Source organism: Antennarius striatus, chromosome 11 (assembly GCF_040054535.1).
Source record: "Antennarius striatus isolate MH-2024 chromosome 11, ASM4005453v1, whole genome shotgun sequence".
Classification (NCBI taxonomy): Eukaryota; Metazoa; Chordata; class Actinopteri; order Lophiiformes; family Antennariidae; genus Antennarius; species Antennarius striatus.
In genome coordinates, this window is record NC_090786.1 from 18,769,811 (window position 1) to 18,796,486 (window position 26,676).

Consider the following 26,676-nt stretch of genomic DNA (forward strand, 5'->3'; position numbering starts at 1 on the left):
TCTCCCTGTAACCTCACTCTTCCACTTGGGTCCCTCTCATTCACACACATGTACTCTGTCTTACTGCGGCTAACCTTCATTCCTCTCCTTCCCAAACCTCAACCTCTCTAGCTTTTCCTCTACCTATTCCCTGCTCTCACTGCAGATCAAAATGTCATCTGTCATCTGCAAACATCATAATCCGTGGAGATTCCTGTCTAACCTCCATCACCATAGCCAACAAGAAGGGGCTCAGAGCTGATGCAGTCCCACCTCCACCTTGAACTTCTCTGTCACACCTACAGCACATCTCACCACTGTCTTACAGTCCTCATACATGTCATGCGGCGCTCTAACATACTTCTCTGCCACTCCAGACTTCCTCATACAATACCACAGTTCCTCTCTGGGCACCCTGTCATAAGCTTTCTCCAGATCTACAAAAACACAATGCAGCTCCCTCTGGCCTTCTCTGTACTTCTCTATCAACATCCTCAAAGCAAATACTGCATCTGTAGTACTCTTTTTTGGCATGAAACCATAATGCTGCTCACAAATGTTCACTTCTGCCCCCTAGTCTAGCTTCCACTACTCTCTCCCATAACTTCATTGTATGGCTCATCAACTTTATTCCTCTGTAGTTGCCACAACTCTGCACATCTCCCTTGTTCTTAAAAATGGGCACCAGCACACTTCTCCTCCATTCCTCAGGCATCTTCTCACTATCTAAGATCCTGTTGAACAACCCAGTCAGAAACTCTACTGCCACCTCTCCTAGACACTTCCATACCTCTACAGGTATATCATCAGGGCCGACTGCCTTTCCACTCTTCATCCTCTTCAATGCCCTCCTCACTTCATCCTGACTAATATTTGCTACTTCCTGGTCCACAACAGTCACCTCTTCTAGTCTTTGTTCACTCTCGTTTTCCACGTTCATCAGCTCTTCAAAGTACTCTTTCCATCTTCCCATCACACTAATGCCACCTGTCAATAGACTTCCATCCCTATCCTTAATCACCCTAACCTGCTGCACGTCCTTCCCATCTCTATCTCTCTGTCTTGCCAACCTTGTATAGATCAGTCTCTCCCTCCTTACTGTCCAACCTAGCATACAAGTCATCATAAGCTTCTTGTTTGGCCTTTGCTACCTCTACCTTCACCTTACGCTGCATCTCCCTGTACTCCTGTCTACTCTCCTCAGTCGTCTCAGTGTCCCACTTCTTCTTAGCTAACCTCTTTCTCTGTATACACTCCTGTACCTCCTCATTCCACCACCAAGTCTCCTTATCTACTTTCCTTCCAGATGACACACCAAGTACTCTCTTACCTGTCTCCCTGATCACATTAGCTGTAGTTGTCCAGTCATCTGGAAGCACCTCCTGACCACCCAGAGCCTGTCTTAACTCCTTCCTAAAAGTCATGCAACACTCTTCCTTTTTCAGCTTCCACCATTTTGTCTTCTGCTCTGCCTTTGCCCTCTTGATCTTCCTCACCACCAGAGTCCTCCTACACACCACCATCCTATGCTGTTTGGCTACACTCTGACCTACCACTACTTTGCAGTCACTGATCTCTTTCAGGTTACACCGTCTACACAAGATGTAGTCTACCTGTGTGCTCCTACCACCACTCTTATAGGTCACTCTATGTTCCTGCCTCTTCTGGAAGAAATTATTCACTACAGCCATTTCCATCCTTTTTGCAAAGTCAACTACCATCTGTCCTTCCGCATTCCTCTCCTGGATACCAAACCTGCCCATCACATCCTCATCACCTCTGTTTCCTGCACCAACATGTCCATTGAAGTCTGCTCCAATGACAACTCTCTCACTTCTAGGCATGCTCTGCATCACTTCATCAAAGTCCGACCAGAATTTCTCCTTCTCCTCCAGCTCACATCCTACCTGTGGAGCATACCCGCTAACAACATTGAACATCACACCTTCTATTTCTAGCTTCAGACTCATCACTCTATCCGACACTCTTTTTACCTCCAGGACATTCCTAACAAACTCCTCCTTCAAGATAACTCCTACTCCATTTCTCTTCCTATCTACACCATGATAGACCAACTTGAACCCTGCTCCTAAACATCTAGCCTTGCTACCTTTCCACCTGGTCTCCTGGACACACAGTATGTCTACCTTCCTTCTCTGCATCATATCAACCAACTCTCTACCTTTTCCTGTCATAGTTCCAACATTCAACGTCCCTACTCTCAGTCCTATACTCTTGGTGTTCATCTTCTCTTTCTTCGAGCGAACGCACTTTCCTCCTCTCCTTCTTCGACCAACAGTAATCCAATTTCCACCGGCGCCCTGTAGGTCAACAGCGCCGATGGCGGTCGTTGTTAACCCGGGCCTCGACCGATCCGGTATGGAAGTCATAGGTTTGATTCGCATCTTTGATTTGGCAAAAGTTTTACGCCGGATGCCCTTCCTGACGCAACCCTCTGTATTTATCCGGGCTTGGGACCGGCACAATAAGACACTGGCTTGTGTCCTCTTGCGGCTACATGTGCCATTAGTGTGACTAATGGCACATAAACCCATTTTCTAGAGGTAAAGTGAATGTTGCCCTTTGTGTCTGAATAATAATGTTTGTTCTATTTTCTTTTGTAAGTGATTTTAGCCTTTAAACCTAGAGCATATTTCTACTGTTTAAACACAAACATGTACACCTAACATTACTCTGTACACAAACAGCCACTGATCTACTAAAACCAGCAGACACACCACTGTGACCAATCTCATGATAATGTAGCAGCTGGAGGAACCTGTCTCTACTGCTCTATTGTGTAATCTGTGGACCGATGGGATTTTCTGGAGCGTCTTTGTGTGTTGGTGAAATGAAAATCTGAAAAGGTTCATTCTGTCTACTTGGTGTGGACGAACGTCTCCATCTGGCATAGCTGCAGGTATGTTGACACCCAGCATTCCTGCTCATGTTGAGTGACTCATGAAGACTGGAGCCCAACAGATGTGGAGACTTCTGGGAACTTTCTTTGCCATTGTATCCTTCACCAGACATCACTCTTAATTAGCTCTCCAAGGATAAGGATAGGTATTTGGACTGTTTGTTCCTGGATGGACTGAATTATTTCCTTTCTGTGTCATCTCCACACACCTCCTCCTCTTAATCTCAAGCTGCTTTCTAAACCAGTGGAGTGCAGACATGTGTGTTAGCAGGAAGCTGCTGGAGCTATCACTCCATCTAGTGGCAGCTTGAACTGGTGTGGCTGCTCTCTGGACCCACATCGCTGATCCAACTCTTCAACTACTACCACATTTCCTATAATTATTTTGAGTAAAATGCAAACATCAATATCAGAATTTTAACAGAATTTGAACTGCTCTACATGCAGTGTGTTACGCATATTATGCATGGCCAAAAATATTAAAAATCATTTATGAATATTTTGTTTTCAGTGATGAATTTAGATTGTAATTGGGGGCATCAACACAGCAGCTATTGGTAGCTGGTGTGATGTCATCTGTGAGACCCACATTTATCATAGGCTATTTAAAGGAATGTAACAGCCAGTATTCATCCCTTTGAAACCAGGTACTATTGCTCTCCAGATAGATGAGATTTGTCTTGTTGATGTCTGTGATTTGGATTTCAAATGTCTGCACCTCTTTGTCTAATGTAGGACAGGAAAAATACTCTGGACTTCTTTGTTGGTGGACCGGATTGATCATTGATAGAGATGAAAATAGAATATATACAGGGTTTAAGGAAGAAGTCTTTCTCAAAATGTCACATGAATCTATATTTCCATACAGACTTTCCTATTCCTTATGTTTGATAAGGGTAGCTGGAGAGTGAATCCACAAATCAGGATTACAGATTGGATTAAGACCATGGATAACAACACTATTGATAATTACAAAACAAAAACTCAACAGATAAGAAAAATTACCTCAGTGACTGAGCTAATTCAGATCTTTATACATTGTCTCAGACACACGTCAAACTCCAGCAGCATCCTCCAGTCTGCAGGTGCTGATACAGCACGCTGCAAACTCCACCACAGCAGGAAAGCAGCTACGGTGATGATTACAATGATGATGAGGATGATGATGATGATGATGATGATGACGATGATGATGGTGAGTGTGACAGAAATGACGAACACACTCATTTCGATGTTGGATGTTTCATACACTGCATGCTACAATAGACTACCTGAATGTCCATTTTTCTCTTTGTTGGTTTGGTATCAGCATTAGGCACAAATTACTGAATGGATTTCTGTGATACTTGTTTGAGTACAGGACGACTCTCGTTCCACAATAGAAATAAAATTTTAAATTTAGATCTGTAGATTCGGATAAAAAGATACTTATTTAATATTTGAAGACCAGATTTCATCTCTTTTCATTGTCTTTAATTTCTCAAGAAATATTGCATGGATCTAGATGGGAAAAAAAAGTCAAGAATATTTTGGGTGATAGTAACTATGAATCTGTTCAGTTTGGTGCATTAAAAAAAATCAGTACCCTCTATTTTTGAAAGATATAAATCCAGAAACAGGACTGTTTGATTTTGAACTGTCGGGTCTTGATGGAGGGATACACTCTACCGGGTCCCATTCTAGTTTCACAAAATGAGTTTCATTGATGAGGAAACCACTTGTTTAGTGTGTCTGTATGAATATCATGCATGTTATGGTGCTCAATCAAGATAAGGCCTTTAATCTTTGTCACCTGTTCTACAGTTGCGTATCCACCTTTTGGGTTATGAGTCTGCTGGAGCTAATCCCAGTGGCCTAGGAGGTTTCTTCATGAGAGCTTGAATTTATCATTCATTTCGGTGAAAGTAAAAACTTTTTCCTGTACATGTTAGAATCAGTGACGTGTAGGGAGGTTCATGGCTGGTGAGGCACTGATTTTATCATAATCAGATTTACAAACATATGAACCTACAGTGTAGCTTATTCACCATTTAATAAGCAACAGTGAATGGGTTATTTTTAAAGTCCATTCATCCATCCATCCATTTTCTGCCGCTTCATGCCGCTGCCGCTGACTATACAGTAGATTGTAGTTTGCTGTCACCTCTTCTGCGACTGCAGGTAAATCCTCGGCCGAATCCCTGGGATCACCAGTGCCCCCTACCATGAAGCAGGAGAAGTGCGTGCCTCACTTCGTACCTTCTCCCAGTCATTTCAGGATTGTTCAACTCAAGAAAGACGTTACACACATACATTCATTAACAAAAAAAAAAACACTGTACATCATATACATTAGCTAAATTATGGAAATTTAGTTTATATAGTAAATGTGTTTGAACATTTTAGTAGCGACATATACAGAGATAGCATTACGGTCTCACTGTTAAGCTACCACCACAGCTAGCCGAGTCATTGCGCAATCCTGGCTGGTGCCTCACTGCAGGTCTCTTCTCAGTATTTCAGCAGTACATGTGAAAATTCAGCAATTTTGAGTAAAAATAATATAAAATTGGTGACGTTAAACGGAAAAAAACTTTACAAACACATCACTGGATAAATATAACCATTTAATGTATTTCTTCCATTTTCCATTTCTTTCTTTCATGATGGCAGGTGAGGCCTTGCAGGTGAGGCCTTGCCTCACCTGCCTCCCCTGACCGCACGTCACTGGTAAAATATGTTCAAAAGTAAACTCTGAACATTGTATTGTATGTTTGAGGAATTAAATCTTCTGCGCATGCGCGAGCAGGCTGCAGTTTCCTCTGCTCAGAGCGAGTTTGTTTGCATAATTTTGCGGGTTTTTTTTCTATGTTTCTGCGTGTATTTTTCTAACGTAAAATTATATAATGTATAGTAATATGCTAGTGTACTCCAGGGAGGAGTTGATGTCCATGAGGGTCAAAGGAGACCCAGCAACACGCGATCTCATCCCCGCTGAGCTCCGACGGAGATATCGCGGATGCCGAGCGGGTCGAGTTGAAAGGACTAGACTAACGGCTAGAGCCGCTAACCGGAGGAGAGTCAAGCCCTCCGTCCCCTCCGTCATCATGGGGAATGTGAACTCTCTACCGAACAAGTTGGACGAACTGACGGCGCTGTGCAGGACTGAACAGCGCTACCGGGAGACCAGCTTGTTTGTGTTCTCTGAGACGTGGCTAACTGGTGACGTGCCGGACGTTAACGTCCGACTAACCGGCTTCTCCTCCGTACGAGCGTACCGGGACACAAACACCGCCGGTAAGAAGAAAGGAGGTGGATTAATCATCTATACCAACGATAGATGGTGCCATCCGGGACATGTGACGGTGAAATCAACACTGTGTAACCGCGATCTGGAGCTAACAGCTGTTAGCATCAGACCCTACTACCTGGCGCGTGAATTCTCACACGTCATCGTCCTCGCCGTCTACATCCCTCCACGGGCGGACCCTGAGACGGCACGAGAGACCATCTGTGGGACCACCTCTGCTCTTCGGACCCGGCACCCGGAGGCGCTCGTCATCATCACCGGTGACTTTAACCACGTCACCTTGGACTCATCTCTCCCCACAATGGTCCAGTGTGGAGACTGTCCCACACGGAAGAACAGAACCATCGATCTGTTCTACACTAATGCTAAGGAGGCATACACCGCCGCCCCCTCCCTCCACTAGGTAAATCAGACCATAACCTAGTGTACCTACAGCCCACCTACATCCCGCTGGTGAAACAGCTGCCAGCAACAACACGACAGGTCAGGAGGTGGTCCCCGGAAGCAGAGGAGATGCTGAGGGACTGCTTCCAGACCACCGACTGGGATGTTATTGTGGGCTCACATGGGGAAGACATTGAGGGGGCAGCTCAGTGTTTTACAGACTACATGAACTTCTGTGTGGACACCGTGGCCCCTGTCAGGACAATCAGGTGTTACCCCAACAACAAACCATGGGTAACCAAGGAAGTCAAGGCTGTCCTGAACAGGAAGAAGCGGGCGTTCAGGAGCAAGAACGAGGAGGAGATGAGGAAGGCCCAGAAGGAAGTGAGACTCTGCCTGAGGGAGGCCAAGGGGGCGTACAGGAGGAAGCTGGAGAAGCAGCTTGGGCGCAACCAAGTGCGGGAGGTCTTGAATGGGATGAGAACCATCACCGGACATGGGAAAGGGCGCAGCACTGTGGAGGGGAATATTGAATGAGCGAATGAACTTAACAGCTTTTTCAATCGGTTCAGCTCCCCCACCACTCCCGGCTCCTCGTCCCAGGCCTCTCCTGGCCCTACAGACCGCTCCACTGGTGCTCCCTCCTCCTGTGCTTCCTCTCCTTCCACCCCTGCCACTTCTCCCGAGCCCATTCCAAGAACTGCGAAGCTCAACGGCCCCACCTCAACCACTGGACTTCCAACCTCGCCACAACCTCCTGCTCCCACCACGACCGAGACCATCATCACTGCAGACCTGGTGACGACAACGCTGAGGAGGCTCTGTCCCTACAAGGCGGCTGGACCAGATAAGGTCTCCCCAAGACTCCTCCGAGCCTGTGCTTCGGAACTAGGGGACCCCCTGCAACAATTGTTCAACCTCAGTCTGCGGCTGGGGAGGGTCCCGCCACTGTGGAAGACCTCCTGCATTGTCCCTGTACCCAAGAAAGGACGCCCTACTGAGCTCAACGACCACCGACCGGTCGCTCTTACCTCCCACGTAATGAAGACCCTAGAGCGACTGGTCCTGGAGCTCATGCGTCCACAGGTGCAGGGTGCTATGGACCCTCTCCAGTTTGCCTATCAGGCCAAGGTTGGGGTTGACGATGCTGTCTTGTACGTCCTCCACCGCATACTCTCCTACCTGGACGCCGGGGGCTGTGCCGTCAGAGTGCTCTTCTTCGACTTTTCGAGTGCCTTCAACACCATCCAGCCCCAGCTCCTGCAGGATAAACTGACCTCCATGGCTGTGGACCCCTACCTCGTGAGCTGGATTACGGACTACCTAACAGACAGACCCCAGTACATCCGTATGGGGGACTGTTTGTCTTCTATGGTGACCAGCAGCACGGGGGCGCCACAGGGGACCGTTCTATCCCCCATTCTCTTCACCCTCTACACATCAGACTTCAAGCACAACTCAGATACATGCCACATACAGAAGTACTCCGATGACACCGCGATAGTGGCATGTATCCGGGAGGGTGATGAGGGGGGGTACAGGGCATTGGTGGCTGACTTCGTGGAGTGGTGCCAACAGAACCAGCTCCAGCTCAACGTCTCCAAGACAAAGGAGATGGTTCTGGATTTCCGGCGGGCACCTCCCTCTCCACAGCCGGTGATCATCAAAGGCAGTGAGGTGGAGGTGGTAGAAAACTATAAGTACCTGAGACTGCAGCTAGACAGCAGACTGGACTGGTCACTCAACTCGAACTGTGTGTACAAGAAGGGGCAGAGCAGGATGTACTTCCTAAGGAGGCTGGCCTCCTTCAACATCTGTCCTAAGCTCCTTTTCATGTTCTATCAGTCTGTAGTCTCCAGTGTGCTGTCATACGCCATTGTGTGTTGGGGTGGGGGGGCCAGGAAAAGAGATATGGACCGTCTGAACAGACTCATCCGCAGAGCAGGCTCAGTGGTCGGGCTGAGCCTGGACTCTGTGGATATGCTTCTAGAGAGCAGGACCATGTCTAAAATTAAGGCTATCATGAACAACACCCGGCACCCCCTACACACCACCTTCTCCCAGCAGAGAAGCACCTTCAGCGGCAGACTGCTGTCACATAGCGCCTCCACAGAGAGGCTGAGGTCCTCCTTCGTGCCCCGTGCCATCAGGGGGTACAATGACTCTGTCAGGAGGAGCGGGGGGGAGGTGGCGAGGTCAGCACGGGGTTGAAAATGGATTTAATTTAATTTAAATTTAATTTTATACTGTTATATATATATATATATAATTTATTTATTTTTTATACTGTTTATATTTTAATACTGTAATATTTTAAAATTTTATACTGTTTATATTTTAGTTATAGTTTAGTATATAAGTCCTGTTAGTGCTGCATGTGTCTGTCTGTTAGTGTAATGTATGTCTTGTGGTATGTCCTGTGATGTCAGTGTTTCCTTTTCTCCTGGTGTTTATCCAGTATTATTTGTTATGTAATGCCTGAGCAGTGGATATATGCAATTTCCTCCGGGATTAATAAAGTATCTATCTATCTATCTATCTATCTATCTATCTATCTATCTATCTATCTATCTATCTATCTATCTATCTATCTATCTATCTAAAAATATTCTAAAACATTGCTGCAAAACTTAAGATATACAGTTCATTTAACATCAGAGTGAATTAACCAGACTAACAACTTCAACACTGAGAAACTTTATTCAAAACTTAATTCAGAAATTGAAATTCACAACATTGCTCTGACTTGAGTTTCCTGTTCATTCAATATCATTCGCACACAAAATGTGCCAGCAGTTCTGAAATGTGTTAAAGTTTACATTTCTGTTTTGCTCAGGTTTACATTTCTGTTCATTCAGGTTTACATTTCTGCTCTGCTCACGTTTACATTTCTGTTCTGTTCAGGTTTACATTTCTGTTCTGCTCAGGTTTACATTTCTGTTCTGCTCAGGTTTACAATTCTGTTCTGCTCAGGTTTACATTTCTGTTCTAAGTAACAAAGTATATTAAGGAGTTTCAATTGCTCCAACCCTAGTTTTCCTGTTCATGGAATATTACATTTTCACACAAAACGTGTCAACAGTTCTGAAATTTCTTTAGATTAATTTCTGTTCCAGTAACAAAGTTTAGTAAGGGGTTTCGTTTTTATGAAACATTACATTTCTGTGGGGGCGGCACGGTGGCGCAGTGGTTAGCGCTGCAGCCTCACAACACGGCGGACCCGGATTCGAGTCCCGCTCTGTGCGGAGTTCGCATGCTCTCCCCGTGTCTGCGTGGGTTCTCTCCGGGTTCTCCGGCTTCCTCCCACCTCCAAAAGCATGCGCCTCAGGTTGTTTGGCCGGTCCCAAATTGACCATAGGAGTGAGTGTGTGAGTGAATGATTTGTTTGTTTCTATGTGGCTCCGCGGTGCACTGGCGTCGTGCCCGGAGTGTCCCCCGCCTCACGCCCTGAGACTGCCAGGATAGGCACTGGCTACCCCGCGACCTGCGTTAGCGGATTAAGCGGGTTGGAAAATGACTGACTGACTGACTGACATTTCTGTGAAGAATAATGTTCCTCAGCAATTTCAGAACTGTTGACATATTTAGTGTGCACATTTCCCACACTGAGTTGCATCACTGATAGATGGTTTTTGCTTTAGATCTGTGGTTTTTTGCTTTAGATAAGAGTTCTGTTGTCCTCCTCTATTTTTTTTTATATCTCATCAAGTTGAAGGTATCTAAGCTGTGATTTTTTTCTCCTCCGGTATCTCATCTGGTGGAAGTTGAAGAGATTTGAACAACTAGATTTTCTTGTTCTGCTGTCTTTCATTTAACCATTTTAGTCCCATATTATCATAAAATGTACTTGCCTAATATTTAAAAAGTTCCCAACCCACAGGTGTTTTCTCTTTTTCCATTTTCCCAAAATAAGTTCATCAACCGTTTAATTTCAGATTTAACTTTGAGATGTTCTAAGAGTGAACATATCCAATGTGTAAATCTGTTATTATTAGGTCCAGATAGTTGCAATTCTATATAGATTACTTAACGATCAGTAAGTGGTGTTTTAAAGAACAGATGTCAACAATATTAAATTTTTCAATAAAAGGTTTCATTTTTACATTGCTTGAATGTGGAACTTGGGGCCATAGGTCTATTGAGTAGTTAATGGTAGCATTAAAATTTCCTCCAGCTAAGAGTTCAGTTGGGGTATTTAGAGAGCCAAAAAGTTAGCTTTGCATCTAATGAGTCACTTAGCAGATCATTTTCTGGCTTGGAATTATAACCATAAATATTAACAATAATAAAATGGAGTGATTATATTCAACTACAAAATGAATAGAGTGTCCCAAAGAAGAGAATACCATTAAAAGCACCTTTCAAAGTTGGGACCCCAGCGACCTTTCTGAACCATCAGAATATCAGGCATCATTCCCCCTTTGGGACTTCTAGGAGTGTACATCAGCAGCTACAGAATGCCTTTCTTGGAGAAAAAAAAACAAAAACAAAGAAAAAAAACAGAAAACACCCCTAGATAGATAGATAGATAGATAGATAGATAGATAGATAGATAGATAGATAGATAGATAGATAGATAGATAGATAGATAGATACTTTATTAATCCCGGAGGAAATTGTATATATCCACTGCTCAGGCATTACATAACAAATAATACTGGATAAACAGGCTTTTTGGCATACAATGTAAGGATGGGCTTTGCATTTACAAATTTGTCTCACACCCCTGGCATTAAGGCAACAATGAAAAATGACATGACACTATAAATACAAAAAGTTGAACAAATACGGTCTTTTTTAATAGAGTAAGAAGCGTATTTATGGTATTTGTGTAATCTCCTTCATTAAGGAACTGAGCATTTTTAAAATAAGTCAAGTTTTGGTAAAAAATAAACTAACCAATATTAAGGCTCAAAGAAGTATCTAGATGCTTAGCTTACATATAAAAAAAGAAGGTATGGAAGAACAAAAAGAGAACACCCTTAGCCTAAAAAACTATTTTTCCTCAACTTGTTTTAAATTGACAACAGTTAAGGTGTCGTAAAATGGTGCCATTTATTAACCAACGTGAACACCAATACCACGTAACCAACTATAGTTCGTTCCTCTGTTCTTTAAGACGGAAACATTTCCGATCCGTTGACGAATCCGCAACATCCAACGTAGTGGGCATTCTTCCTTTGATGGGGTTGTCTCGGATGATTTCTGCAGGCTATCTCTGATGAATCGGAAACTGAATGACGATCGGCCTGCATATGTCGTTGTTAGGATGTTTTGTCGTGAATACGTACGGGCAAAACAACTTGGCAGATCTCCATAGCAATCTTAAGGACATCTTTTTCCGTTTTTAACACCGAGGAGTCTGAGATTCCCTCGACCGGAATACCTGTCCAAGTCAGATCCTTTGCTGGTTCGTATCCATGCGACCCTCTTTTTCAGTCACCTTTGTTTTCTAAAGTTTCCATTCTTTTTTAACATCTTTTATGTCCTCGCAAGCAAAGTCGACAGGTTTTTTTTGTGTTTGTTTTTTATTCCAGCAAGCTGAACCGCTAGCGCATCCGTTGTCTCATTTAGTAGCTTTGTCAAAGAACCAACATCTACGTCTTCTACCTGGGAACGCATCACTTTCTCTGCAGCCGGAGACTGACTGGGGGAAAGGGGTGGCAGGTCGTGTTTCCGTTCCTCCTTTACCGACAGTGAGGCAGTCGCATTATCACGGCAGTTGTCGAAGAGCGGGTTCCCCCGCCAGATAGCATTAGCTTCACTTTGGGGGTTTTCAATGGTCTTGTGTTGTCGTGGTTCGACATTTGACCGTTCATTCCTTTTAACAGAGCCTCTTTTGTGTTAAACGTAATAAAAGTTTCAGAGAGATCGTTCCAAACAGTTTGTTTTTGTTTTACTGTTTGAATGAATGAATGTTTTTCTTCTTTATATTGCACGGCTCGGCAGTACATGACCACTTACTCGGCCATCCCGGTAACAAGCCAAATCAGGCTACAGTCAAGATGGTGAGAGAGTTAACGTGCGACCACAGCCTTTTTTTACGTCATCATGCCGCGACGAAGCCTTCAAGGCTGAAGGACATCAGGAGGGAGCACGGGATGACATAAATTCATGATAAAGGTCGGATTGATGTCATTTCTTTTATTAAATCCCTCTTCAAAGCGGTGATGTATTGCGATTGCCAATATTCGTGTGTTAGTTCGTTCGTTTGTCCACCAAATATCTTCGCAACCGTTGCAGATAGAAAGATGAAACAAGAAGCTCATTGCTCGGGAGGCAAAGTGGATGAAAGTGAGATGATGACCCTATCTTCGAGGAAAAGTAGATTACGGTCAAATTTAAACTTTTGTATACTCAATAACCGGCTATGATAGAAAGACGAGGGAGAACGCCAGTGTGAGTATGACCTTAGATCAAAGCTTTGATCTAGGGTCTTAATCACACTGGCCTTCTCCATATGCACTGGTCTATACAGTAGTTGGATCAGGGGTCTTTTGTTAAATGACCCTGGCCTATGAAAGTAGGTCAGAAAAACTGTCATAATTCAGGAGTGTTGCGGGATTTTGCAGTCTTTAACTGCCTGTTTCCTAGTTATATCATACGTTTTACTGTTTCCAACACTTGACACAGCAGACCAGTTGAATCCAGTTATTGAACCGGATTTACTTGATAGCTCGTGAAGCTAGCAATAGCACGCTATAGTCTGTCATTTTGTTATGTCAGCCATCTTCAGAATACCACAGCTACATCCGCCGCAGCGGGTTACGGGGAGCCGTAGCCCATCTCACCGGCACAGGGCGTGAGGCGGGGGACACTCCGGGCACGACGCAAATGCACCGCGGAGCCACACACAAAGACTTACAACCATGCACACACACACTCATTCCTACGGGCAATTTGGAACGGCCAATCAACCTGAAGACGACAGTTAAATTTATGAGAACAATATTTAAATTGAATTTATTAGAACAATAGTTAAAGGTAACTCTGTGTGATACAGCATATATGTAAAAACGACTGAACATCTACTTCAACCCAGAACTTCTGGAAATCCCTTCATGTACAGTTGAAGGTAATTATTTAGCCTATTGTAATTTATCTTCGTTTGTAAAATGTACTATTAACCAGCTGTTTGAGAGCTTGAGCTTGAACGTCTCCCAGTATTTATAATCACTAATGTATCATCTGTAATTTCTTCTTTTCCTTTTGGCTTTTCCCATCAGAGGTCACCACAGCGAATCAGTTGCCTCCATCTAATCCTGTCTTCTTCATCCTCTTCTCTTACACCAACTACCTTCATGTTCTCTTTCACTATATCCATAAACCTCCTCTTTGGTCTTCCTCTAGGCCTCCTGCTTGGCACTTCAAAACTCAGCATCTTTCTACCAATATATTCACTATCTCCCCCCTGTCCACACCATCTCAGTCTGGCCTCTCTGACCAAAACCTCTAACATGTGTTTTCCCCTTGATGTACTCATTCCTGATCCTATCCATCCTGGGCACTCCCAAAGGGAACCTCAGCATCTTCATCTCTGCTACCGCCAGCTCTGTCTCCTGTCTTTTTCCTCAGCGATGTTGTTTGGTCTCTAGACCAAACAACATCGCTGGTCTCACCACAGTTTTGTAACCATTTCCTTTTATTTTAGCTGAAACTTTTCTATCACACATCACACCTGAACAACATATCACACCTTCAATTTCTAGCTTCAGACTCATCACTCTATCTGACACTTTTTTTTAACCTCCAGGACATTCCTAAAAATCTCTTCCTTCAAGATAACTCCTACTCCATGTCTCCGCCTATCTACACCATGATAGAGCAACTTGAACCCTGCTCCTAAACTTCTAACCTTGCAACCAGAGCTTTGAAACGGTTCATGGAACGAAAACTGGAAACTTTCGGTATTTTGGCTGGAACGAAACCGAAAACTTTATATTTTTTAATGTTCCGGAACAGAATCGGAACAAAAAGTAATTGTAAACCGGTTAATACCGGGGGGGGGGTTTCGTTCTTGAAAAAAATTTGACCTCATGCTTCATTTCCTGTCATTCACTGGACGCGGGATGAGAGCGGAGAGAAGTAGCGGCTATCAACAGCAGTTAAGAACAGGGCAATGAAGATCTGTTGTTCAGCAATAAATGACATGGTGGAAGTTATCTTTGTCTTATTTCATGTAGTGTCTAAGTAGGAGGCATAAGCCTCAAGTACAGTGATATAACTCATAAAGCAGTGGTGTAGTGCTGTGGTACTGTTTACTGTAGGGTAGGGACATATCTATAATTATAGTACATAAACTAATTGCTTTAGTTGTCAATTAAATTTAAAAGTCCTTAAGTTACCGTATTTTGCTTACCATTCGGCTCATTGTACAAAGAGGCACAGTCTAAATTACGGCGTTTATTTCTGTACTTTAACCGGACACACGGCGCACCTTATTGTTCGGTGCATGCTTACTAACGGAAGCCAAAAGCTGACTGTGGTTGGACTGTGTTGTACTACGTATTTAAATTTTAAAAAATACACCGACATTATTTTTTAAATATGTTTTTATTTCATTATTTTTTGATAAATCTGTGCTAAATCCTTCGAAGTCCTCATCCTCGGTCTGCATTGAATATCTCGGTAGTTTCACTATCGCTGACTGTCTGGTTTCCAGGTGGCTGTCTGGTAATGATGCCGGCTTTAGCGAAACATCGGACAAAAGTCGAAGCAGACATGTTAGTCCAAGCATACGCAATCCACGCGCATATTGTGGGGGTTTAACTCGCAGTGTAACACGCACGGCACTGCCTCCAGTCCTGGTAAACGTGTGTTCACGTCTCTCATCCATCGCTCCAAGACGCACGCAGCTTCTAACTTTAAAGGCTCTGTTTACACCGATGTCCAGCGGTTGGAGTTCTTTCGTTAATCCTCCAGGATGATGACAAGCTCCGAATTCAGCCGCTTGACGTGGTTTTTGACAGAAGCGGTGGTGTGCGGGGGCATGGAGTCACAGATCAAGAGAGTTGGCGAAGCGTGAAAAAAGCCACCCGGTTTCTTTACGTGAACCGGAACAACCGGAACTGATAGCCTGGAGTTTACATGTTGCGCCGTAAACGTGTCTCTTCGCTGACGCCATTGTTGGGGGTCTGCAGCCAAAGAAATGTGGTTAACAGCATACCTGCGGTACAGTACCTGCATATTCCCTATACCGGTACCTACCGGAGGTGTGCCGGACGTAGCCTCACCTCATATTCTGTAATTCATCGCTGCCGGCGTAGGTAGTGACGTCCTATGTTGGTGGACAATGTTCGATCGGCGGATCGCTGACTAAAGTCACACAAAAACATTTTTATAGATTTTGGAACTTAGTGTACACACAAGACGCTTAATGTTAAAAGGCGCAGCGTTGATTTTTGAGAAATTTTAAGGCTTTTAAGCACGTCTTATTGTGCGCAAAATACGGCACCTACATATTTATATTTAGAAGGACCGTTATTAACCGGTTCAGGAAGTTTATTTTTTGTTCTAATTGGTTCAGGAACGTCAGTTTATGGGTGAAACGCAAAAACTGGAAACATTATTCCGTTTCTGTTCGGAACGAACCGATTGGCAAAAAATTCTGATTCAAAGCCCCGCTTGCAACCTTTCCACCTGGTCTCCTGGACACACAGTATGTCTACCTTCGTCCTCTGCATCATGTCAACCAACTCTACCTTTTCCTGTCATAGTTCAATCATTCAACGTCCCTATTCTCAGTTCTATACTCTTGGCTTCCTCTTCTTTCTCTTCCTACGAATGTATCATCAGTAGTTTGTGTGTTATTAACAGATATGTGGTTTTCGAGACTGGCATATCTAGATGTATTTTTCATCTGGATATAATTTCTCACAGATACCTGTTTGTTTGGAGGAGGCTGAATCTGCCCTATTTTGGCTACATATTGGTGGCGGTCCCATAACTCTACCCCTCTATGTTAATGTACTATGACACAATGTCTGTTGCTCCCTCCAAAATATTAAAGGAGCATCTTTTACTCTTCTTGAAGAATAATGTACTTGTACACAGTTCTTGATCAGAATAAATGGAATAAATCAAATTAAGCTGCTGTTCCCTTCCTTTTCAGCTCAGTCAGGAGAACTTAGTATGATGTCACTGTCATTTCTAACTACAGCTCTGCGCTCCCTGACTCGAGCCCAGACTCCTCTGCTCTTCTCTCAGGTAAGGATCCATGAGACCTCACTGCAGGGGAGACATCATCATCATCGTCATCATCATCATTACAATTAACCTCTGAGTGGTAATATTACATTTGTGTGTGTGTGTGTGTGTGTGTGTGTGTGTGTGTGTGTGTGTGTGTGTGTTTTAACAGGCAGTTGTGCAGATAAAGACAGGAACTGTTCTGCCCAGAGGAGGTACCCAGTGCAGAGGCTTCCTCACCACAGCCTTGATGGAACAAAACAGGACATTATGGAAGCAGATGGAGAAGTACACCGTCAAACCGATGGGAATGAAAAAGACAGGAGGCAGAGATCACACAGGTGAAGAGTGTAGTGTGTGAAAGAAGAGGGTAAATGGTTCTGTTTTTACAAGCTACATGAGGATGAGGTCACAGTCATGTAGGTCTGGATTTCAAATATTAAATAATAATAAATAATAAATAAAATAGAAGCTAAACTTGTGGTCAATAGTGTTCCTTCAGTCGAGGCCAGGATCTAAGAGCCTGTTCAGACCTGGTATTATCCAACCCGGATGGTCAACCCCCGCCAAAGGAAGCGTATACTGTAGATGTTAGATCTATGGTCTCTATGACGTAGACCTTATTTGCCTTTCCATTAGCAATCCTGCACATTGTTCTTTTTCTGCTACGCAGGAAAGATTCGGACACATGGCATCGGTGGGGGCCACAAACAAAAGTACAGATGGATAGACTTTCATCGACTTCGCTATGAAGAGGGCAAAGAGAACCAGCCTTTTGAAGAGAAAGTTGTCAAAGTGCGATACGACCCATGCAGGTGAGACCAGCCCTCCAACACAGGACTGTAAACACGCACACTTAACGTTTATTTTATTTTAATTTTAACTCTAGTGATCCCCGTAGGGAAATTAGCAGTTCACTCTACACACACTGTGTTTGTGTGTTTGTGTTTGTATATATAATAAACAGTACATACACACAGTATATGTCCCACCTATATATTTGAATAAGCTCACTTGAAAACCTCACGCTGTCACGCTTCCGGCGTCTACCCTGATGTTCGGGCACTAGCCGAGTTAGCTACGGACTGCACATTTGTCCGTGTCTCTCAATTACAGAGTCGTTTTGGCTTCGTCAAACGTAGGTTCGTATCCTTTGATTGTGACAGACTTCACGTTGTCGTGAGGGAACACCGGTGCTTTATTCAGCAGGACCGAACTCACAAAGCCGGCGTCTACCCACTTGGCCTGACCATAACGATGAGGCGGCCTTCATCTTCGCGTTTGTCCGTCCCACACACACGGAGCCATTATGGCTTCGTCGGACACAGCGGTTTGTTTTTTTGTGACAGCGAAGAAAAAAAAGCAAACAAAGTCTGATATTATTGTTTTATTGTGGAATTTCCACAGGTTCCCCCTATATATATACTGTATATCTCACCACCTATATACTGTATTTGAGTAAGCTCACTTGAAAACCTCACACTGTCACACACCCAACTAGTCACGTCTGTTTCTTTTTTCATGAATCATACAGTTTATTTATTCATTCATCATTCACGTAAAATGTAGAAATCACTGTTCAGGTAGTAAAGTAATCTAGTAGGAATATGCGCTAGCATAAATGACATCAGCGTGTCTCATGTTGTGTTGCAGCAAAAGCTCAGCAAGCATCAGTTGACTATTGTTTAGCTGCAGCTCTCCACGTTAGTGTAGCGTTAGCTCCATAGAACAAGCTAGATATTCTTTTCATATGTTTTGTATGAAGTCTGATATTATTGTTTTCTCATGGAATTCCCACGGATACCTGCTTGTGTGTGTGTGTGTGTGTGTGTGTGTGTGTGTGTGTGTGTGTGTGTGTGTGTGTGTGTGTGTGTGTGTGTGTGTGTGTGTATATATATGTTCTTTGCCGTTAATGCGTTCCAGGAACCACACACGATTGAGGAGTCTGAGATCGTGATCTATTTATCTTATTATTTACGCTAATGTAAATATTTACGAACCCTCCCTATACTGATTTTAAACCACCTTGATTGAGAGTAGCATGTTCTGTAAATAGTTCTTACAGTTGTTACAGTACTACACTGTAACTACTGTACTAGATAGACAGATAGATAGATACTTTATTAATCCCGGAGGAAATTGTATAAACAGTATTACAAGGCACTACACGGTACTACACAGTACTACATGACTGTCCCCATGTAATAAATGTATTAATCCTGAGCCAGTAGTGCTGGTTTTCACCAGCTCCACAGTGGATGGACAGACCTACTGGAGATGATGAGAAAGGTCTTGGTATTGTTGACTACAGCTCATTTAATAAGCTGTTATGACACATCATAAATCAACTTATTAATAGATACATAAATGTCATTGTTTAGAGTGCAGATTCATCCACTTAATTTTGAATGTCTGTGTTGTAATTTAATGAATGTATCAGCCAACAGGAGTGCATGTCTAATTTTTTGGATTTAGGATTTGCTTCACAAGAATTCTAATCTATCAGTGAAGTTTGTCTCTTTCCAGAGAATGACATCAGAAATGGAAACGTGACGAAAGGCAAACATTGTGAAATTGAGTCATTGAGAATCCTGGAGCAAATGACTGGTCATGATGATCTGTGCTGTTCACACAGGTCAGCTGACATTGCTCTCATAGCCGGAGGCAACCGGAAAAGGTGGATTATCGCTACGGAGAAAATGGAGGCTGGAAACATCATTAAAACATCTGGAGTTATTGGACGCATGGCAGGTGGGAACCTTCCCTCCACACAATGCTAGCTAACAGTTGGTCAGTTTTGGTAAAAGCTGAAGTTCAACACAAAGTTCTACGTGATTTATTTTTCAGTCGCAGCCAATGAGGGCGATTCATACCCACTGGGAGCACTGCCTATGGGGACGCTGTTGAACAACCTGGAGATACGACCAGGGAAGGGATCAGAGTACATTCGTGCAGCAGGTAATGTATTTGGAAGTGCTGATCAGCCGTTTTCTCCTGTCATCTCATCTCTCCAAGCTTTTTGTATTAAAACTCTACTAACTTACTATTTTAATTCAATTTTATACTGTTTAGATTTTATTTTATACTGTTTATATTTTAATACTGTAATATTTTTAAATTTTATACTGTTTATATTTTAGTTATAGTTTAGTATATAAGTCCTGTTAGTGCTGCATGTGTCTGTCTGTTAGTGTAATGTATGTCTTCTGGTATGTCCTGTGATGTCAATGTTTCCTTTTCTCCTGGTATTTATCCAGTATTATTTGTTATTTAATGCCTGAGCAGTGGATATATGCAATTTCCTCCGGGATTAATAAAGTATCTATCTATCTATCTAACCATTTTTATTTATTGTAAAAACTGTCAGGATTGATAGTTAACACTAAGGTTGAGCCGGGTACTCGTTTCAGACAAGTATCCGGTACGGATAAAGCATTTTTGACGAGTATGAGCACGATTCAAGTAAAACTCGTCAAAACTGGTGCTCGTGCTGAAGGAAAATCCTCATAACCAGCAGTCACCAACCTTTTTTTCACAAAGGACCGGTTTCATCTAAGACAATATTTTCACAGACCGGCCATCATTTGCTTGATAATCGTTAATGAAGGCAGGACAGTTGTAGTCTCATAATAAATCATCTGCAGTGGTCTGATGTCAAATGCAGCCATAAACAGACAATAAACAACCTTTTTGTCATAAACTGATAACATTTCTGTAAAAGAAATAATTGTCCATCCATCCATCCATCCATCCATCCATTTTCCTTCCGTTTATCCGGGGTCGGGTCGTGGGGGCAGCAGCTTAAGCAGGGAAGCCCAGACTTCCCTCTCCCTAGCCACTTCGTCCAGCTCCTCCGGGAGAATCTTATTCTCCTGGAATTATCCCAAGGCGTTCCCAGGCCAGCCGGGAGACATAGTCTCCAGCGTCTCCTGGGTCATCCCCGGGGCCTCCTCCCGGTAGGACATGCCCGGAACACCTCACCAGGGAGGCGTCCAGGAGGCATCCTAACCAGATGCCCGAGCCACCTCATCTGGCTCCTCTTTATGCGGAGGAGCAGCGTCTCGACTCTGAGTCCCTCCCGGATGACCGAACTTCTCACCCTATCTCTAAGGGAGAGCCTGGACACCCTGCGGAGGAAACTCATTTCGGCCGATTTTATCCGGGATCTCGTTCTTTCGGTCACGACCCACAGCTCATGACCATAGGTGTGGGCAGGAATGTAGATCAACCGGTAAATCGAGACATTTGCCTTTCGGCTCAGCTCCTTCTTCACCACGACAAACCGATACAGAGTCCGCATCACTGCAGACGCTGCACCGATCCGCCTGTCTATCTCCCACTCCATGCATCGTACCCTCACTCGTGAACGAGACCCCAAGATACTTGAACTCCTCCACTTGGAGCAGGATCTCATCCCCAACCCAGAGAGGGCACTCCACCCTTTTCAGACTGAGGACCATGGTCTCAGATTTGGAGGTGCTGATTCTCATCCCAGCCGTTTCACACTCGGCTGCGAACCGCTCCAGTGAGAGTTGGAGATCACGGCTTGATGAAGCCAACAGCACCACGTCATCTGCAAAAAGCAGAGACACAATACTGAGGCCACCAAGCCGGACACCCTCAATGCCTTGGCTGTGCCTAGAAATTCTGTCCATAAAAGTAATGAACAGAATCGGTGACAAAGGGCAGCCTTGGCGGAGAGTCCAACCCTCACTGGAAAGGGATCCGATTTACTGCCGGCAATGTGGACCAAACTCTGACATCGGTCGTAAAGGGACCGAACAGCCCTTATCAAGGGGTTCGGTACCTCATACTCCCGAAGCACCCCCGACAGTACCCCCAGAGGAACACGGTCGAACGTCTTCTCTAAGTCCACAAAACACATGTAGACTGGTTGGGCGAACTCCCATGCCCCCTCAAGGACCCTGCGGAGGGTGTAAAGCTGGTCCATTGTTCCACGGCCAGGACGAAAACCACACTGCTCCTCCTGAATCCGAGATTCGACTTCCCAGATCCTCCTCTCCACAACCCCTGAATAGACCTTGCCAGGGAGGCTGGGGAGTGTTATCCCCCTGTAAATGGAAAACACCCTCCGGTCCTCCTTCTTAAAAAGGGGGACCACCACCCCAGTCTGCCAATCCAGAGGCACTGTCCCCGATGTCCACGCGATGTTGCAGAGGCGTGTCAACTAGGACAGCCCTACAACATCTAGAGCCTTTAGGAACTCTGGGCGGATCTCATCCACCCCCGGGGCCCTGCCACAGAGGAGCTTTTTAACTACCTCAGTGACCTCAACCCCAGAGATAGGACAGCCCGCCTCAGAGAACCCAGACTCTGCTTCCTCATGGGAAGGCGTGTCGGTGGAATTGAGGAGGTTTTCGAAGTATTCTTCCCACCGAGTCACAACGTCCCGAGTTGAGGTCAGCAGTTTGCATTCCGCTTGGCCAGCCAGTACCCATCAGCTGCCTCAGGAGTCCCACAGGCCAAAAAGGCCCGATAGGACTCCTTCTTCAGCTTGACGGCATCCCTTACCGCCGATGTCCACCAACGGGTTCTGGGGTTGCCGCCACGACAGGCACCGACCACCTTACGGCCACAGCTGCGGTCGGCCGCCTCGACAATGGAGGCGCGGAACATAGTCCACTCAGACTCAATGTTCCCCGCCTCCCCCGGGACGTGGGTGAAGCTCTGCCGGAGGTGGGAGTTGTAACTCCTTCTGACAGGGGATTCCGCTAGGCGTTCCCAGCAGACCCTGACAATACGTTTGGGTCTACCAGGTCGGACCGGCATCTTCCCCCACCATCGGAGCCAACACACCACCAGGTGGTGATCGGTTGACAGCTCCGCCCCTCTGTTCACCCGAGTGTCCAAGACATGCAGCCGCAAGTCCGATGACACGACCACAAAGTCGATCATCGAACTGCGGCCTAGGGTGTCCTGGTGCCAAGTGTACGTATGGACACCCTTATGTTTGGACATGGTGGTCGTTACGGACAGTTTGTGACGAGCACAGAAGTCTAATAACAGAACACCACTCGGGTTCTGTTCGGGGGGGCCGTTCCTCCCAATCAAGCCCTTCCAGGTCTCACTGTCATTTGGTCATTGGTCACTGTCATTTTGTTTGGTGCATAAGTACAAACAACAGTCAGGACCCGTCCCCCCACCCGAAGGCGGAGGGAGGCTACCCTCTCGTCCACCTGGGTGAACCCCAATGTACAGGCGCGAAGCCGGGGGGCCATAAGTATACCCACACTTGCTCGGCGTCTCTCACCATGGCAACTCCAGAGTGGAAGAGAGTCCAACCCCTCTCGAGAGGACTGGTACCAGAGCCCAAGCTGTGTGTGGAGGTGGGCCCGACTATATCTAATCAGAATTTCTCCACCTCACACACCAGCTCGGGCTCCTTCTCTTTCAGAGAGGTGACATTCCACGTCCCAAGAGCCAGCTTCTGTAGCCGGTGGTCGGATCGCCAAGGTCCCTGCCTTCGGCCACCGCCCAGGTCACAGTGTACCCGACCCCTATGGCCCCTCCCACAGGTGGTGAGCCCATGGGAAGGGGGGACCCACATTGTCCTTTCGGCTGCGCCCGACTGGGCCCCATGGGTGCAGGCCTGGCCACCAGGCGCTCGCCTTCAAACCCCACCTCCAGACCTGGCTCCAGAGGGGGGCCCCGGTGACCCGCGTCCGGGCAAGGGAAAACGTGGTCCATTGTTTTTGTTCATCATTAGGGGGTCTATGAGCCGTCCTTTGTCCGGTCCCTCACCTAGGACCTGTTTGCCATGGGTGACCCTACCAGGGGCAGAAAGCCCCAGACAACTTAGCTCCTAGGATCATTGGGACACACAAACCCCTCCACCACGATAAGGTGACGACTCAAGGAGGGGAGAAATAATTATATTGAAAACTTGATTAAAGTGACTGCACTGATGAGGTTTATTTTGAAATATAGCGACTTACAATCAGTGCATTCAACATAGGAGAAATACTGATCAATTCCAATAAAAGGGTGAACAAGTCAATCACATAATAATAATTACAATAATGAGAATTAGTAGATAGGGACTGCTGATCCAGGGGTAACGGGAGACAATGACACCTGAAGTGTGTTCAGGACGTTTGGTCTACTTCGCAGTTTGGTTTTCTTTACGGTCACTGCAGAAAATCATGCTTCACAAAAACAGGAGGTTGGAAATGGAAGCAGGGCTCTTGATAATCATAATTTCCTATTGCATGCATTTTATTCATTAATGCACTTCATGTTGATAAATAGTTCATAAATAACTTGTTCTGTAAATAGTTCCTTTGCTATTGTGATCAGAAGCATTGAATCTCAATTCTGAGGCTCTTCTGTAAATTTACCTTCATACACTTAAGAATATTCATGTTCTAAGTTCATAAAAACTTGTTCTGTAAATAGTTGCCTTTTGTGATCAAAAACATTGATTTGAATCTCAATTTCGAGGCTGTTCAGTAAATAGTTTTAACAAAAACCAAGAAATATAGTGACTTCTGATCAATCCATGTCAATTTCAGACTTAAAACTAGAACCAATGCAGTCACAGACTGCAACATCCTGGGACAACCCTGAATTCAAATTTTAGCCTGACCTACTTGCATAGATCAAAAATCAAAGCTAGTGGTCTGACCTACTGTCATTGATCAAAGCACTAGCTTTTATATATGGTCTTACTCACACTGGCCTTCTCCCTCGTCTTTTTATCTTATCCAGTTCATCCATTTTCATTCCCTTTGTCGCCTGAGTAATGTGTTTCTTGTTTCATCTTGCTATCTGCAACGGTTGCGAAGATATTTGGTAGACATACGATCGGAAGGATGAACGAACAAACGAATGAACACGGGCAATTACAATACATCACTACTTTGAAGCAGGACGTAATAACGTACAGGTTTAAGCCCCACCCATTTCCGGTCAAATTACACCCACTTCTGGGTTAAGTCCCGCCCATTCGGAGTACAGATACGGATACAGATAATTTAGATGGTTGAACAGATACAGATAGTGGTGTACTCGCTCATCCCTGGTTAACACATGCAGTAGTGAATGTGATGCATGTTATTCAGGTATTACGATTACTTGTCTCATCTTGTGTGATGGTAGGAGGCTGTCAGTGATGTGAACTCTCCCTGATGAGTGACGTTGTGTCTTGTACACAACACCCGTGTTGAAATGAACACTGCTGTGGAAATTAATTATGCATTTTAAAACCCACACTGCTGAGCCTGCACTTCCATCATGTGGAACACCCTCCTTTTCTAAATAAAGCTGTAATGGAGCACCTCTACAGGAGTCTAATGACCTCTGCTGGTCATGTGCACTCATCTACCCAGTGAGCACTTCAGGGAATTGGGAACATTGTGTTGTGATCCGGTGGATCTGGTTTTTGGATTGGTTATTGTAGAACTCCACAGTTCCATTACTGTCTATGATGTTCTGGTGTTCTCGTTCAGTAATGGTTAACATTAAACTGTTGTGGAATGTCATCATCTTTTTTTGACAGTAATCTCATTTGTGATTAGCGTACGTTGAAGATGTGTTCTTGTGAGCTTGTGATCCGTTTCAGATTTTACTGACGATTTTAAAGATTTGCCTGCTTTCATATCTTCTCTCTCTCACACACACACACACACACAGAGACACACACACACACAAACAGACACACACCATTGCAGTAGTGTTATTGCCTCGCTGAACCAGAACAAAAGTGATCACATCCACTCTGTCTGAGCCTCCTGCCGCTGGATCCCAGTATATTTCGGGATTAAGATTTTAATGATCAGGTCATGAGTCAGGGGTCTCTTCTAAAACCTCTTATTAGAAAGCCTTTCTTTTTCTTTTACCCGTTTAATAGTTTTATTCCTTTTGTAAACTGCATTGGTCCGAATTTACTGCCATTATGAGGCACCTTCACAAGGTTTAGAAAAGTTTTCTAACGATTTCACTTCCACATTCCATTTTCTACTAACAAAAGAAAATATTTAGATTATGTGTGGTTGCCTCTCATGTTATCTGGATGTCATTTGCATTTGGAACAAGGTAATAGGTGGTTTAAAATATTTAGTCTATTCAGTAAATTGTAACGTGGTACTTTTTCTACTCAGGTACAAGCGGGGTTCTGCTGCGTAAAACTAACGGAGCAGTGGTTGTGCAGCTTCCCTCAAAGCAGCAGGTTGAGGTGAGAATTGAGACTACTTCCTCAGTTAAAACCACTTCCTCTGCTAAAGTTTACATTGTGATCTTGACAACCACAGGTACTGGAGACCTGCATGGTCACAGTGGGACGTGTGTCCAACATCGACCACAACAAACGGATTATTGGCAAAGCAGGACGTAATCGCTGGCTTGGCAAACGGCCTTCGAGCGGCCTTTGGCAGAGAAAGGGAGGACGGTTTGGACGCAAGATTAAACCGCTGCCTCGGATGAAGAGTTATGTCAACATGCCCTCTATCTCCTCTCAGTAAACACAAGTCTGGACATGTTTGGGACTGGCCTCTCATTATCAACCTGTATTCACTCCCCTAAGTACCTGAAGTGTTTTGGGGGTTTTTGTTTTTTTGATTGGAAACATGAATAAAAAGAGACATTTATACAGAAGATTCAAAATTTTATTGAACACACCTGCTTGAGAAAACATGGAAAGTAACCAAACAATATAAAAAACAAAACATATTTACATCTAGAGTCAACCATGCACTCAAGCTTATTTTATGTACAGTAACTTGAGTGCATCACCATTTCTTGTTGCAGCCTATGAGCTGGGTCTTAAAAGGAAGCTTAACACTGATCTCCACACACAGCACAAACACAGCAAAGGCAAGTTTTTAGTTTCCACCTTAATTTACTGCTATGTTTGACCACGCCTGAAGCTGTGGTGGTTTGATGGTCAAACAAACTTGAATTT

The 26,676-nt window shown here is 44.5% G+C and overlaps 1 protein-coding gene across 5 annotated transcripts; it reads left to right on the forward strand.

Annotated features, from left to right (window-relative positions):
* Nucleotides 1–11,527: 11,527 nt before the first annotated feature.
* Nucleotides 11,528–26,369, forward strand: mrpl2 (mitochondrial ribosomal protein L2). Of its 5 annotated transcripts, none has more exons than XM_068327403.1 (8): nt 11,528–11,982; nt 16,684–16,778; nt 16,930–17,098; nt 17,431–17,572; nt 19,393–19,508; nt 19,605–19,715; nt 25,877–25,950; nt 26,027–26,369. In XM_068327403.1, the coding sequence occupies exons 2-8, from the start codon at nt 16,704–16,706 to the stop codon at nt 26,234–26,236; spliced, it is 897 nt and encodes a 298-aa protein (XP_068183504.1). In that variant the 5' UTR covers nt 11,528–11,982; nt 16,684–16,703; the 3' UTR covers nt 26,237–26,369. The 5 variants fall into 5 exon arrangements, with proteins under 5 accessions (XP_068183504.1, XP_068183502.1, XP_068183506.1 ...); XM_068327401.1 differs by lacking the exon at nt 11,528–11,982 and adding an exon at nt 12,087–12,695; XM_068327405.1 differs by lacking the exon at nt 11,528–11,982 and adding an exon at nt 12,596–12,695 and having other exon boundaries at nt 16,732–16,778.
* The last annotated feature ends 307 nt before the right edge of the window (nt 26,370–26,676 follow it).

Coding starts and splice junctions, on each gene's coding strand:
- mrpl2 (XM_068327403.1), top strand. CDS start 16,704: ATGATGTCACTGTCATTTCTAACTACAGCTCTGCGCTCCCTGACTCGA. Junction 16,779..16,929: donor CTCCTCTGCTCTTCTCTCAG/GTAAGGATCCAT, acceptor GTGTTTTAACAG/GCAGTTGTGCAGATAAAGAC. Junction 19,716..25,876: donor AGAGTACATTCGTGCAGCAG/GTAATGTATTTG, acceptor TTTTCTACTCAG/GTACAAGCGGGGTTCTGCTG.